This window comes from Pogona vitticeps, chromosome 4 (genome assembly GCF_051106095.1).
Source record: "Pogona vitticeps strain Pit_001003342236 chromosome 4, PviZW2.1, whole genome shotgun sequence".
NCBI lineage: Eukaryota > Metazoa > Chordata > Lepidosauria > Squamata > Agamidae > Pogona > Pogona vitticeps.
In genome coordinates this window covers 37703926-37720477 of record NC_135786.1, presented here as the reverse complement: position 1 = coordinate 37720477, position 16552 = coordinate 37703926, and the positions used below count along the sequence as shown (strand labels likewise).

The following is a 16552-nucleotide window of genomic DNA, read 5'->3' as shown; positions in this document are numbered from 1 at the left end:
TTTCTCTCTCAAGTCTGGTTTTGTAGTCCCCCCCCCAAAAAACAAAACAAAAGTCATTTGCAGGTCACTCAAAGAGTGTCCAGGTACACTAAACTGTTCTGAAAGCTTTGATGATGACTATAAGAGTGAAATGTTTTGATTCTGTGGGCTGCCCTGCAGCTAAACATATTTGCTAACAAGCAAGAACCAATTGGTTACAGAAAAGGCAATATATGTGAAGTACAAACAAAATTCACATTTGTAGCCATGTATATGTCTGGCCACTTGCCCTCTGATTGTAACACTTTTTTAGTCAAATGAAATGGAACAAGGATGCAAAGGAAACCATGGTCAGTGGCACTTTGTCACATCCATATCAACTCTGTATTAACATTGGTCTTTTTGTTTCTGCCCATGTTATGTACTGCTCTCCAGATGGACATTCAAAGAAAGGATTGGGCTAAGGGGCCCTGGGCTTTGGCCTCACTTCACTAGGTCATTCTCTCTTTTTTATGATTATGTGGTTTGTGAAAGAATTACAGTGATTTCTGACCCTGAAGCCTCAAATAACAATCATTATGCAAAGCTTGCAATCAGAGCCCTATATAATAACAGATCCATACAGCCTTTTCACTCACAATATGGGAGCATCTGTCTTCTAGTAATACATAGCTAGCAAATATAATCATGTGGAATCTGTTCTCTGGGATGTCTGAAGCAGAAACATCGATGGTTCAAATAGGTCTCAAGCTGAAATGGTGAAGAATCTCTTCCCTAAAATCATTTTCTTAACAGTTGTCATCACCTGTTTCACCTTTGGTGGGGGCCAAACTGGAGAGTCAAACTGAATATGATGTATGGAACATCCAGTTTACATATTTCCTGTGAGATTGTGCTGGTGGAGGAAACCACGTACAGGCTATGGTGCACAGGAAGATGAGGCAAATTAGATATGCACTATGGTGTTAGCAGCAAGGGAGATGGGGCAAGACCTCCTTCCATATATTTTCCTCATGTAAATCTCCCCCCACTTGCTTTTTTGCAATTTTACACTTGCGTGAGAATCTGTATGCTTCGTCTCACTGGGCGAATAAAAACCTTAGCAGGCAGATGGTTTTAATGGGGGAAATAACATAATGGGAACATTTAAAAAAAAAAATCTTCAGGCAGTGTGCTTGAGGTAGCTGAATCGATGAAGGATTAGCACTTTATATTTAGGGAGAGAGAATGATTTCCTTTGAAAAGGTGTGGAGAATTGAAATCTGTTGGGAATAGCAGCTAAACTGGTGATTCTAATAGTAGAGCTTTCAGCCTGTTTTGGAGGAGGGACAAAGAAGATAGAGATTAACTCAAGGATGGAGGACAGAAATAACTGCAACTATATCTTTTCTGCAGCCTCATTGCCAGCTGAACTGTTTCCTATGGACACTACACAAAAGCCTATATTTTATTTTCACACAGTACCCCAAATGTAGAAACATACTGGGCGAGATGGGGCTGGTAACTATCACTGGCAACCACATTTTTTAACAGAACTCCCAGAAAAATGTTATGTCAGAGACATTCTGAGGAAGCAAATCAGTTACCAGCACATGCACACACAGAGAAATCAACCACCAAGAGAGCTCCCCCCCCCCCATAATGCCCTGAAGCAATGCTATAGCACCTTTGGTAATTTCAGCTGTCTATTTCTACTTGATATTCGAACTAGCAAAGAGTAAGACAGTAATGCAATTGAATATTTAAAGAAATATAGTTGTATAAATCTTGATTAACACAATTTATTGGACACCTCACTGTAGTTTAGTTCTAAGCATACTAACACCCTTGTGGTAATCAACATATGGGAATTGTCAGTTGCCCTGTTGCAACATGTACATATCTACCATGTTTAACATCTGGGACCTATCAACCCAGCTGCACAGATACTTCTACTGTATGGAACATCTGGGATCTATCACCCATCTTCACTGTTCTTTGCCTTGTCACTAAAGGAAATTTAACAAGTCATGTGCTTAAGTAAGCGGGTTCAGGGTCATGGATCTCCCTAATCAAGGTCAATAAAAAACACATTTAAGACTTTATCATATCATTCATGTTCTTCAGCATATGCTCATCAGCTCTGTTGCTGCTGCTGATGCTATTTATTCAAAGTCCTAAAGCATATTAGGCCCTTGATAAGAAAAAAAAATAAGCCCAGTCTGAAAGATGATATTAGCTGTGTTATTTTTACAAATATTTTAGAAGGCATAGAAAAGACTGTAAGACATTTACATTATCTTGCATTTCTGCTGTTTTGTTGCAAGACAGTTGGGAAGCACCGTAAAAATTAAGAGTGAATAGCAATCATATTCTATATATAATTTAATGAAACTGAAAAGAAGGAAACCAGAGGGGTGGCTAGAAATTCTGCATTTCTGTGCATGTGGTTTTAATAGCTGTCCAACTGGCAAAATATTTGACGAATGAGAATTTTCCCAGGCAGAGTGATGTATTTAGACTGAAAAGCATCCAATAGGAACTCTGACAGAAAGAAAAGATCACAGAAGAAAGCAGAAAAGAACAAAAAAAAATATAAGTATGGGGTGGATCTTCTGGCATACTCTGAGAACAAATTGCAATCTGGGTTATTTATTGTGTTGATTCTATTATGTATTATTTAAACTAAATATTAGGAAAATGCATTTGGGGTAGATTTTATAAATGTTCGTATAAAAGATATATTCTTCAAAACTCATTAGGCAAGACATGGTAATAATAATTGTGGTGAATCAGGTAAGAGGGCCTAGGATTTAGACTGACCATGTTGCAAAGAAGAGCTTTTGTTAATAATATTATATATATATATATATAATGACTTCAGATTTCTTCACATTTGCAGAAGTGTGAATTAGCTGTCCTATTACCTATCAATTTAAATGAATTGGCAAGAGATTATCACTGAGCGACCCCTGTCCTTCTCCCTTTCAAAAGGTTCAGTGGACTCATATCTCCAGATATGAGTTGTGTTAACATAGCATTATTGAATGGATTGTATGGACTGGATTGAACGGATTGATTCCATTTGTATTCCTCAACAGCTGGAATATACATTAAGAAATACCTAGTTACATAACAACCTACTTCCCTATAGACCTTTTTTCCCATCTGAGTGCATGAAACTTATTCACACCATTGAAAATCAACTCTAGCCACATGGTAAATTCAGTCACAGTGCCGGAAATAAATTAAGACCTAAACTGAAACCAAAACCTGATTCAAATATGTTTATTCCCCGCAAAGTGGAATGGAGCCTGAGCTACTATTTGAACATTTTTGCTGAAGTGGAACTGTTACTATGCAGTGAGCAAGCCCCAGTGCCCATGCTTTTGAAGAGAACATCTGGAGTCCATAGCCCAAATCTATAGTGGGTTATATGTATTCATCATAACTGGAAACAGTATAAGTTGTGCTAGAAAGGATTTCCTGATGAGTAACAAGACAAGCACTAATGTATTAGGATGCCCAGTAAGTATTTAAGATCAGTTTCTCAGTGATTTCAACAGGATATGCATGAAGGCACACAACATGAGAATTGTATTATCATGAAGGAATGTGAAGCAATATTTCTTGTTTCCTGATCTAGTTATATAGTGCCTTGACTGTTTTCCTATATTATTTTTATTTTGGATTAATTAAAATAATGAGGATGGTAGGAAATTTCTAAGTATGGCGCTGATGAGAACATAAAAACAGTGAGATCCTACTTCGCAGCCTCTTAACCTCCAAATCAAGGCTGTGTGTGAGAGATTGACAATAGCAGCCCAAGCCCAGAAAATTTTAAATAGATTAGCCATCTTCACTTTGCAGAAATGATGTCTACCATGTGGCAGTGTGAAACAGAACAGTTTTTGAGCATAGTTCAGGGTCACATTACAAATATTCAGCATCACAAATTATGCAACAGAAAACAGAAATGGTGCCCTCATCTTACTTTCTTGAGCCAAATACTAAGGATGTAAAAACAGGATCCCACAGTGATAGAATAAGAAAATATTTTTTAAAACTTGAAAGATCTGTAGTGAAATATAAATGCCATTGCTTTCTGCTGATTTCAAGGAGCTGTTTAAGATCTAGGTCTTGGGGATCTTGAGAGGAAAACAGATTAAGAATCATAGCATTTTCAGGACTTGGAAAACCTTGCAACCATAAGAGATGATGGTCAAAAATACAGGCACTTCCAACAATTTTGCACACACAGATAGTAGTTGCATGCAGGGGTGAGTGAGTATTGGGAAAACATGCTTCGGTGAGCTTTGATCTGACGGCTTCCCACTTTTTCCCATTCTCTGAGATGGTTGTGAGGAAACCAGAAACTTTTGTCTCCCTTTAGAATAAACACTGGTGAGCATTTCATCTGAACTCTAAACTGCTGTTAACCATAACTATGGTTATTTGAAACAAGACAGCTTCATAAAACGTGATTTTGGATTTGACTGGTTGTTAACCATAGTTTTTTTTTCTAATACAGAGAGCTGGAGTTAATCTAGAAAGAAGCAAAAGCTTCCACATGCCTTGTGTCTGCACAAAAAAAGGTCTATGTGTGATCCCAAAGCCTTTTGCAGCTCATGATGCATGGCTCATTACGTCCAAACCAGCCCAAAGTCTCCTGTTGATTTCTTAAAGTGGCCTTAACATCCTATTGCAGGATTAACACTTATGATGGAAAGTCACCCATTAGCTAGAGGATGATCTAAGAAACACAGCAAAAGTGAAATTTAAACATCTATGTAGAAATAGAGCAAGCTGGCACTAGCTTACTCTGTCTCCTAATCTGCCCAATTATCCCAGGTATAAACCATAACAGACGGTGCTTAAGAAGTCATAATCACACAGTGCAGAAAGAAGAGAGCCATGTGGTTGCTTTTTTGTTTTGCTTAATTGATATAATTAGCAGCTTCGTGGTGCCAAGGGAGCAAAGTTTCCTTCCATCTCTTCCTCAGGAAAAGTTGCATTTTGGAGTCATCATATTTAAGGAATGAACTCGTTTGAATGTTTTTAGGACAATCTAACTTTACTTCAGTAAGCAAGCACAAACTCCAGGCAGATTCTAGTTCTGGGGGAAAGGTTACCATTTGTTTAAATTTGCCAGTGTTTTTGTTTTCCCTCCCCATTTCCCTTTGTGGTGACATCTCCATGGTAACGTTTCAGGATGAATTTCCTTTATAAGAACATACAATTCTGGTGTGTGTTTTGTAATAACTCTTTATTTACGAATACACAGGCTGAGCAGGTAGCAGTCCAATAGGCACGTTACAAGCAAGGCATCATAGCCAAAACAATGTTCCTTCCAAATCAACAACAGTAGCTCTAATAAAGTCATAACTATAAAGATGAAATGCTGTACTTGTGTTAAACATGGCCATCATAAACAGGGTACTGGTCTGTGGGGACTATGGGCAAATTAGTAAGACCTTTAGAGTCCTTGATTATAAGTTTCATAGGCCTATAAATGACTTCATTCACACAAGAGTTCCAGGACTTGGGGTGAAACCAGATATTGGCTGAAATCCTATTGCCCAGTTATGCAAGAGATGTAGTTGTAGTTAAGCAGCAAATTGCCATAAGTTAAGTAACCTGCACAGGCATTAGGTGTTACATACTGAGTTGCACCATACAGCCAATGCAGATTTCTTAATTTATGACAATTTACTGCCAAAGATTATGGGCTTTTTTTTCATAATTGTGCAAGAGAATTTTGGCCAATGTTTAGCATGTGTTTTAGAAGAAGTGCTCTCCACCCCCCCCAAAAAAAGAGTGTTGGGAGTTTGTTATAGGATTTTATTTTCCTCATGAATCTATCTTGAATTTAGCATGCTTGGTTGTGTGATTAGTCATTGGCATGCAAAAACAGACTTAACTTGCAAGTTTGAGGCTGAGACAAAGGGTCTTTGTGGAAGTTCCATTGAGAGAGAAAAAAGGTTAGTCAGAGATAATATGTATTGCCTTTAACGTCTAGTTTGACCCTAAGATATGTGTGAGAAATGACAGAAAGCAAAATACATAACATAATTTACAGCAAACTGACATGCTTGGAAGTAAATGTGCTGCACTGACTTTCTTTAGCACACTTTTTCTTTCCTACCCTTAGTACTGAAACTGTTAGGCCCATTGCAAGTTGTTATTAAATGCCTGTCTGCATAGATAAGTTTTCCAGCAAAGACTTGTTACACCTTGTCTTTGCTGCACTTCATGGAAGCAAGGGTGGAGCAAACTGTGCAGCAGCCAGACCGTATGTCCATCCCAAAATGCTGTTGAGGAATGGTAGAAGAAAGAAAACTACACAATAGTAAAGCCCACATCTGCATAGCATGTTGTTGGGGTAGTAACTTTGTCAACAATGACTTTTGGGATACTGCATCATTATTTTCCCAACCATAGTTGAGAGCTTTGATACAGAATAATGAGAAACTCTGTTCTGGCTATTGGTGTCAATGAACAAAGACGATGGACAATAGACTAATGGTTTGCAACCTGTGGTCCTCAGATCTTGTTGAATGCTCCCTTATGATGCTCCCTGTCCCTGGAACTTCACAGATTTTCTAGGATTTCTTAGGTTTAAAATACTCTGAAATGGTTTAGCAGTCCCTTATTCTGAGCATGCTCTAGGACTGTGCAGCTTGCCTGAGGATGCATATGCTGGCTCTTCTTCTAGGAGGCACAGTGAGGAATCCACCACCACCCCAGTCCTAGCATCATAGCCAGGTACTTCAACTCACTGAGTTATATAGACAGCTAGGATGGTATTTCAACTTAAGTGCCTTTTCCATCATTAACTCTGTGTTGGTACACATGTTGATTGATTGATTGATTGATACTGACTGACTGACTGACTGACTGACTGACTGACTGACTGACTGACTGACTGATACATACATACATACATACATACATACATACATACATACATACATACATACATACATACATACATACATACATACATACATACATACATACATACATACAGGAAGTGGGCAGCTGTCAGAATAAGATGTTGTTGCACTGCAACTCTTTAATAAGTTGCAGCCAGTATAAGCAGTGATAACATTGTGGCTGTATTGTCTGGCAGCTGGAGCCAGTACCTGGGATCACCCAAATAGTCATGCGGTATAATTTCATTAGGTTACCACGACTGATGCAGGAGACAGAAAAATGTCCTAGGAGCAACTTTCAATATAAGACTCAGTGCCTTCTTCCGCTTCCTGTCGTATCAAAGCAGGAGATGCAAGCATTCCTTCAAAAGAAAGATGCCATCCATCAGTCCTGTCTCCTGAGTTTCTATGGAGGGCTGTGCCACTTAGTGACTTGCCTGCTTTTAAAAAAATCATGAAGTGGAAATAAACAGAACAATTTCTACATAGTGGACAAAAAGCCGTGCTGATTTGGATCTGATTTGCTATCTCTTTTCCTCTTCTTTAGGCGCCTTGATGCCAATTTGATCTCTGTGGTACCGGATAAGAGTTTTGAGGGGCTACCCTCCTTACGTCACCTTTGGCTGGATGATAATGCCCTGACAGAGATCCCGGTCAAAGCACTCAATAACCTGCCAGCTCTACAGGCCATGACTCTGGCACTCAACCAGATCTGGCACATTCCTGACTATGCATTTGAGAACCTCACCAGCCTTGTGGTTCTGTAAGTGATTCACATTCATTTTTACTTTACCGTTTCTATGGTCTGATATCTTTTCATCATAATGTACTATAGGACATAATGCACTAATTTCATCACAAGTATTATTTGGACAGCAGGAGATGGTAGCTGTTAGATCATGTCTTTCTGGACAGTGCCTCACAAAATAATCTCCTGAGTCCAAGAGTAGCCTGTCAAGTACATAAAGGAATGGTTTTAGAAGTTTTAGGCTGCAATCCTGTATTCATTTACCAGCTAAGGAGGCCCATTAAGTTCCATGAGATATTGTCCTGAGTAGACGTGCACATAGAATTGTGCTATTAGGCTGCACTTCTCTGCTCACTTACTTGTAAGTCCCATTGCAGAGCTTACTTTGTTCACATAGAGAACTAAACTATTAGACTCTGCTTTGTATTGTGAAGTCTCTCTCTCTCTCTCTCTCTCTCTCTCTCTCTCTCTTTCTTTTGTTCTCCACCATGCCCCCCAGATAGGCTGGCAGGCAGGCAGGGAAACCTCTACCATATACAGAACAAATGAAATAAATTGTACTGCTTCCGGTAACTTCTCGTTCCCATATGGGCCATATTTGCTTTATAAGCAAGTCAGAAAAAGTAAACACTGTCCAGTCAGTAATGGCTGACTATTACTTTTGTGAGGGGGCGGGGAAGCTTAGCAAGTGACAGGTGCTGCAGTAACCAGCAGATTATTGATGCATTCATATACTAAAATAAAGGGTTATGCTTGTAAATTAATTAGCAAACATTGTTTAATATTCATAAGAAATTTACATATTATTACCAATTACCCTAGAACTATTGTCATCATTATAGGATATGGGGTCGGAACAGCTACTTTCACTTTGGAAATACATGTTGTATGCAAGGAAAACATAATAGGAAAAGTAATGCTAAGGAAAAACAAAGCAGGTATGTTGTGCAAAGACACAAGACTTAGAGAAGTCTAGTGAGGAAAAGAGCCTTTTCTAAACCTTTTCTGCATCAACCTCAACTTCAGCTGGACTGTTTGAGAGAAAGGCCTAGAAAAGACAGGGGCAAGAGAAATTAGAGAATCAGTTTATTTTCACAGGCTCTTGCAAACCCATTTTACAAATCTTCTTGGCATGCTTAGAAGAAGCGACAACCATCCATGCTATTATTATTACTACTACTACTAGAAACAAAAGCATTGTATAATTAATACCTTCAGTTGTTTTTGAATATACATACCTGGCTTATAAATATTAAGCCTATATTTCAGGGTTTGGGGTAAGGATCTTCCCCTGCTGCCTAAGATATTTATTGTCAGGGACAGAATATGGACATAAAGCCCATATTTACAGTATATCACAGAAGTGAGTAGACCCCCTCACATTTCATAAATATTTTAGTATATCTTTTCATGTGACAACATTGAAGAAATGACACTTGGCTACAATGTAAAGCAGCGAATATACAGCTTGTATAACAGTGTAAATGTCCCCTCAAAATAAAGCAACATACAGCCAGTAATGTCTAAACCACTGGCAACAAAAGCCAGTACACCCCTAAATGACAATGTCCAAATTGGGCCCAAGTAGCCGTTTTCCCTCTCTGGTGTCATGATACCTGTTAGTGTCACAAGTCTCAGGTGTGAAGGGGGAGCAGGCGTTATTGCTCTCACTCTCTCAGACTGGTCATTGGAAGTTCCACATGGCACTTCATGGTAATGAACTATCTGAGGATCTGAAAAAAACAAATTGCTGCTCTACATAAAGCCTAGGCTATAAAAAGATGGCCCAAACCCTGAAACTGAGCTGCAGCACGGTGGCCAAGACCATACAGTGGTATAACAGGACAGGTTCCACTCAGCGGTTGACCAAAAAAGTTGAGTGCCCATGCTCAGCATCATATCTAGAGGTTGGCTTTGGGAAATAGATGTATGAGTGCTGCCAGCACTGCCAGCATTGCTGTAGAAGTTGAAGGGGTGGGGGTGGGGGTCAGCCTGACAGTACTCAGACCATAAGCCGCACACTGCATCAAATTGGTCTCCAGGGCTGTCGTCCCAGAAGGAAGGTGCTTCTAAAGATGATGCACAAGAAAGCCCGCATACGGTTTGCTGCAAACAAGCAGACTAAGGACATGGATTTCTGGAACTATGCTCTGTGGTCCAGTGAGACCAAGATAAACTTACTGTATTTGGTTTAGATGGTGTCAAGCATGTGTGGCGGCAACCAGGTGAGGAGTACAAAGGCAAGTGTGTAGTGCCTACAGTCAAGCATGGTGGTGGAAGTGTCATGGTCTGGGGCTGCATGAGTGCTGCCCGCACTGGGGAGCTACAGTTCATTGAGGGAACTATGAATGGCAACATGTACTGTGACATACTGAAGCAGAGCATGATCCCCTCCCTTCGGAGGCTGGGCCGCAGGGCAGTATTCCAGCATGATAACGACCCCAAACACACCCCCAAAACAACCACTGACTTGCTAAAGAAGCTGAGGGTAAAGGTGATAGACTGGCCAAGCATGTCTCCAGTCCTAAACCCTATTGAGCATCTGTGGGGCATCCTGAAATGGAAGGTGGAGGTGCACAAGGTCTCTAACATCCACCAGCTCTATGATGTCGTCATGGAAGAGTGGAAGACTACTTCAGTGGCAACCTGTGAAGGTCTGGTGAACTCTATGCCCAAGAGGGTTACAGCAGTGCTGGAAAATAATGGTGGCCACACAAAATATTGACACTATGTCCCTGATTTGGACATTTATATACTGTACATAAATGAAATATTCTCTTAGTAGAGTGTTGCCCTTCTCCAGTTCCACAGTCCCTGCTTCACTTACATTTTCCTATTTAGTCAAAAGAGTAATTTGTTCATTTTGTCATGGGAAGAAAAAAGTCAAATGGCACCTTTAAGAGTAATATGCCTATTTGAGCATGAGGTTCCATGGAATATAATGGTCAAATACACAAGTCTAACAGATTTATGTGCACAGTCTACATGGGAATAGAATCAAGGATTCAGAAAATGAAAATTGTATATAAATAGTGCTCATAAATTTGCAAAGGGCTGGTTAGCATAATCATCACAGCATAATTAGAGGAATTAAGTAAGCACTGTAAACTGATAATTGATTCTCAAAGAAGTAGCCATGTTAGTCTGTCTCAGCTTGTTAGAAAAGCTAAAGCACTAAAAGAAAAAGTGGGAGGAGGAAGCAAAGATCAAAGAGTAGAAGCACTGAAATCAATGAGGCAAGTTAGCAACTGCTTTTCTAAGCAAGATCAAATCTGAGTCTAATCTTATGCACCATGGCAACTTCCAATATACTCCCTTGTCTATGAAAAACACTTGAAACACACATATACAGAAATGCTATATATGTAGATTACTTTCTTCTCACTGAATTATAATGGATTTCTACTGAAATGCATTATAATCTGAAAATTGTGGATGGCCTGAATTCAAAATAAATGTGCCCACTCCATTATCTATAAATTACCCAGTGTGTATGGTTGTTTCATCAAACTGTTTGAAAATTGTTACCTAAGCTTGTTTTTGTAAGGTTCAAAACATTAAAAGAAAAGGCAGATTTCATTCACCAACTGTCCATTTCCCCGTTTTGGTGCTTTTGTATGTCACTGGAAAGGCAGGAAGTGCTCGCATAGTGCAGTGAGTTAGATCGTCTGGGGCTGAGAGTTCAAGTCCCTACTGTGTCCTCAGGAAGAAAGGTCAATGAAGAGCATCCAGAAAACATGTTGCTGATGGTATCATATGCCCTGCCAGCTATGTAGCCTTGAGCAATTTCATGGGTCTCAGAGGACCATTAGAAGGAAGAACTGGTAAACTACTGCTAAGTGGTTTATACTTAGAAAACCCTGGGAGAGTCACCGTAAGTCAGAATTAGTCTGTCAGTCCAGAATTATTAGCAGGGATGTTGGCAAGTCTTTGGGTCCAAGCCCCAAGTCCAAGTCTTTGGTTGCAAGTCCTGACTCCCAAGCTGCAAGTCCAAGTCCCTATTAAAAACAAACTTCCCCGCCCCAGAAGAAAAGGAAGGGTGGGTGGGTTCCAAGCCATGAGTTGAATCTGAGTCATGGGGGGGGGGAACCTGACTCAAGTCCAAGTCAAGTCACTGGTGTGACTTAAGTCCAACTTGATAGCAAGGTCCATGACTTGAGTCCCCATCCTTGATTATTAGAAAGGTAGGTAGTGTTTCTTTTGTTTCCCCAAAGATATCCATGCTTATGATAGAGGAAGACCCCCCATAGTGTTACAGGCTTTTGTGGTATGAGTTAGTATGCAAACCAAAGAATGCAGAAACCAAATTCAGTTTAGGGTAAGTTTTTCAGCGAGAGCATTCCTTTGATCAGCGGGGTCAAAAATAAAATGGGTGGGACCAAAAATAGCAGCATAATTTACCTTTGTACTCCAAATGTCAAAAACAAAGCATAAGTAATAATAATAATCTTAGAACTGCACAGATGGAAGTGACCCTATGGATCATTGAGTGAGTAAAGGCATTCCAACTTTTCATGATGGGAGGTCCATACCAAAGCTTGAAAATCAGGAATGGTATAAAGGGAGAGGGTGCATGGCCACCTACAGCACACTGATGAACAGGTTGCAACCCCAAAAAGATCATATGTAATGCCAGGGGCAAGTGCTCAAAAGCCATGCAATAAACAGTGGGGGTAGGCATCTTCTCCAGTTGTAATCTTCACATTTGCTCCAAGGTCTTCTAGGAAATTTTCTCTGGGATGTAATCAGTGTGCTCTCCAGGGGAGGAAAAAGATGTAATACTCTGTCATGTCTAGTGATTCCAGACCATAAAACATTTATGTTTCAGGCTCAGGGATTCTTTAAATCAGTAATAGATAGTCCAGTGTGCTCACCAGATGTTTTGTACTACTCTGTCAGTCACAGCCAAGTTGGCCAATAGTGAAGGATAGTGGGAACTGTGGTTTGATCCACCTAGAGGACACCAGATTTTCTATATCATTTCTATATGTTACATGCACTACACAGAAAGCACTGGAAATCACATATGAGGGCTACTGGTTTACACTTAGTTTATAACATTTATTATGTGGGTTTGCACAGACCGCACTGTAGATTTTTATACTAGCAGCAGACGTAGTCATGAATGCGCTGAAGCATCATGCACACTTTCTATCAAACAGCTACATAAACATAATTTGTGGTTTCTCCAGAAGAAAAATATAACATGTAGACTGTCCTTCAGAGGGAATAAATGAACTTCCTGAAAACTTTTCCATCAGACCATCTCACATAACTTATTTAACTTGCAAAATAAATGTATACTACATTTCGTAGCTCCATTGCCAGGTATTCTGAAGAACAAAACTGTTGGAGGGATTTGGAATCTAGTTATTCCCTTTCTGGTGCTGATAAAAGCATGGAGAGACCTGCCCAGTCCCAGCCCTACCCTTGGAAAAGGGAAATGATCGGTCTGGATGCTTCTTGGTCAAAGGAAAGAAAAGGCTTTTATTTAAAGTTCATTTTTATTTAAAGCCATGAACATGTTGCTCTACATATATATATGTAGTAGAGCAACATCTACACACAGATATGAGAGTACAGAAAACAGATGGCAGCGGAGAGATGGCTAACAACAGAGGGGCCTCAAGGTCTCTGAGGCATTAAAAAAGCACCCTCTAAGCTAGTGGGAGGTACAGATTGTGCTCCTCACCAACACTCGCTGTTAACAGAGAAGCATTCAAGGTTGGAATTTTCCAACAAAAACAATGATGCACACCTGCACTAAATGATGCTGTAGACATAAGTGGTTCATGTGAGAAGATCTGACAGAGAAATTTCCTTGAAATATGTGGGGAAAAATAGGTGTGATTGCTTAGCATGAAGTGTTTTAAAACAATAGGTGCGGTTGCTAATTGTACACTGAAGGTAACATCTGTTTTGACCTAGTTGTACATGCAAGAGACTGCATTAAGAAACAAGCATGTGGAGGCAGAAGGAGGACTTGTCACTGCCATAAACTTAAGTACTGTTCTAATCTGGGAGTTACTGAAATAGCCACCTTTGGGAGGGGGGTCCAAAGAACAGCTGCGGAGGGGTACTAAGGAAGTTGTCATTTACAGCCTGATTAATACTTCTGGATAACCCTGATCAGCAGTTTCATGGCTGAGGACATGACCTTTCCAGGTGCAGCAATGTGCTTTCCTGTTGTGCACACCTTCGGCCCATGGGAGCTACACGGCTGATCCTACATTGATGGCGGAAAGAGCCAACATCAAAATATACAAGCTCCAGTCTGGAAGAAGTTAGGGGCATCAGCCGCTGCTAATAAATTACATTCCCCACTAAGGAATTCTGTACAACAATTCCCATCCATTTCTTCTGTGCGCTTGTAACACGGGATGCGAGATACTTTCTAGGCAAGAGAAAGTCCTGTGTAGATAAGTCCTGTGTTCTGTTAAAATGAACCTTAAAAGCAGCCTCTCACCTTTAGTCATATCTGGCAGTCACAAATAGATTTTGCACATTCTTGCTGAGGGAGGAAAGTTGTTTAGCCTCATTGTTCATAAGACTTGTCAAGAGATGATGGCAAAACCTAGAAACTATCCTAAGATATAGATGTCATCTCCTCATCTTTCTGGGCATTCCCAGATTTTGAAATTGAAATGAAATCATCTGCACCATCCAGAGGAGCTGTACCTCTTTTTTTAATTGGCAGGGAAAAGAGCAAAGCTTTTTTATATAGTTGAAGTTACACTGGCTTCAAAAAAAAGTCACTGGTTACCCAAGGATAAGTAATAAGAGTAGGACTTCTGAGCAGATTGTATTAGTCACAATGTGCTTTTCTTAAATCCCCATTTATAGTTCAAGCACCGGACTGACAGACAATGAAACAAAGCTTTCTCCAGTTTTTAACCTAGATGGAACAGCCAGAGGCTAAAATGACATTTTGTAGGTTCTGGCTGGTGAAAGCCTATCTGAAAATAAATATGTTAACCTTTATGTTGCCACAATTATTTTTTTCAGTATGCTAACATCACAGCTCCTGTGGAAATAAAGTTCTTGATAGAAATTTAGAGCATTTCAGACACATTTTTGGGAGCAAGGAAAGAGATGAGGAATATAAAAAGAAATTTAAAAGGAAGCAAAACATCACTGCTTTATGGGCTATATATATTACCCCATTTCATTCGCTAACACTAATGGAGCCCAGAAATTAATATTTTCTTTGCTGCAACAAAAAGCAAGATGTTGAGATTCTGAGAGCTGGTTCCCTTTTAAACTAAGCCCAGCCTACCCTCTCTTCTGGGATTCTGATATGTGTGTGATAAAAGGAGCTTCATCCTGTTTGTCACCGATTCATTGGAAGACACATGATCATTCATGTCCATAGAAATCTGAACGATGTGAAAGAGGAAATAAATATGTCTTCATTTTGTCTGAGCATCACTACTACAATTGTCCAACTATCTGTAATTTACTGAAGAAAAATGGCCCTATGTGAGAGGAGTACATCTTGGCAGAGAACAGGACAACTGTGATTCCACTTGTTAAAGTAATGTATTTAACATGGACAGGAGGCTGGAAGGCTGGAAAAAGAATTCATCTCCTCAAATATTTACCATCCCGATTTTGGACTGTGACTCAAATTCCTTTTGTTTATGTTGTTATAGAGCTGGTGGCAAAAATTGGGCTCCATTTTCCATGAGAGCGTCAGCTTTTCAGTTGCTTATAAGATCGTAAAAAACATTTCTTTTGGGGAGTGCAATAGTCATGCTTTGCTTCATTTCAAAACAGAACAAAACATTCCAGGCCAAAATTAAGCCAGAAACAGCTCAACCTTTTCTGCTATAAAGTCATCATTATGTTTATGTGACGGTGCAACTCTGACATTTCCCATCTAAATGTTCCCCAGTTCGGGAACTTGGATTTTCCCCTGGTTATGCTATGTTCATTGTCCCTCCAGCTTTTTCTTCCTCTAAAGTTCAGATGATGACAATCATTTGAATCAAATAGGCCATCAGGTTTTCAGATAAGTGTGGCTTATGTTGATATAGATTTCACAAAATAAAATTAGATCATTATTGCTATGTGTGTATGTATCACAGTCATTGTTTCAGCATCTGTAACAGTGGAAGGCATAGTATGAGTGGTACTGGTGGGAAAATCCAGGAAGTAAACTATTTGTTCAGAATGACAAAAAATAAATATTTATTGTGAGGGAGTGGGAAAAGAGCAAATATTTTTCTTTAAAAATTGAAAATGAAGATGTTAATCTGAGCAATTCTGCTGTAGTAAATAGAACGACTAAATGTGAAACAAACTTTAAAATATTTTGAAATATTTAAAATACCCATCCCTTTCCTGAAAGGTTTGGAATGTTGTCAACCTATGGCCCACATCCTGTGGTGGTTTTAAAGGGCTGAAATGTGTGCATCGGTCAGGATCTGAACTGTTTTACCAGTGCCAGCTAATGTGCTCTGATATGCTGAATTTAAGGACTGCCTGTAGGAATTCCCTGGAAAAGAGGGCCCATTTTTCAAGCAACACTTCCAGCATATCTTGCGATGTGCTAAAGCATTAAATTGAATGTATGACAGCAGTGAGCTGTCATACAGGTGTACACACTTGTTTTGTTAACATGGTGGTTTATCTGTGCCTGGTCCCTAGCTGTTACGGACACCAGTTTATTAATTTTAAGATCAAGAAGTAGTCAGCAGCAATCCATAATGATGACCAAATGTTTGCCCCACAATTCCCAAAGTGAAAGACAACTAGCATGAAAACAGAACAATGCTGAGAAACTGAACAATGACCCCAAACTGATATGTTCTATTCAATATGTTCAGCAGTTAGAAACCTATGTCTTCTACTGTTGCATCTGCTATGTGCATTGTTTCCTCTTTTTAACTTATACGAGTCATACCTAATG

The 16552-nt window shown here is 39.6% G+C and overlaps 1 protein-coding gene across 1 annotated transcript in view; it reads left to right on the top strand.

Annotated features, from left to right (window-relative positions):
* Positions 1 to 16552, top strand: part of LGR6 (leucine rich repeat containing G protein-coupled receptor 6) — a 157619-nt gene that overhangs the window by 96238 nt on the left and 44829 nt on the right. The window contains exon 5 of the mRNA XM_020782370.3: positions 7441 to 7656. Within this exon, the coding sequence (XP_020638029.2) occupies positions 7441 to 7656 (216 nt within the window). The remainder of the gene's footprint in view (positions 1 to 7440; positions 7657 to 16552) is intronic.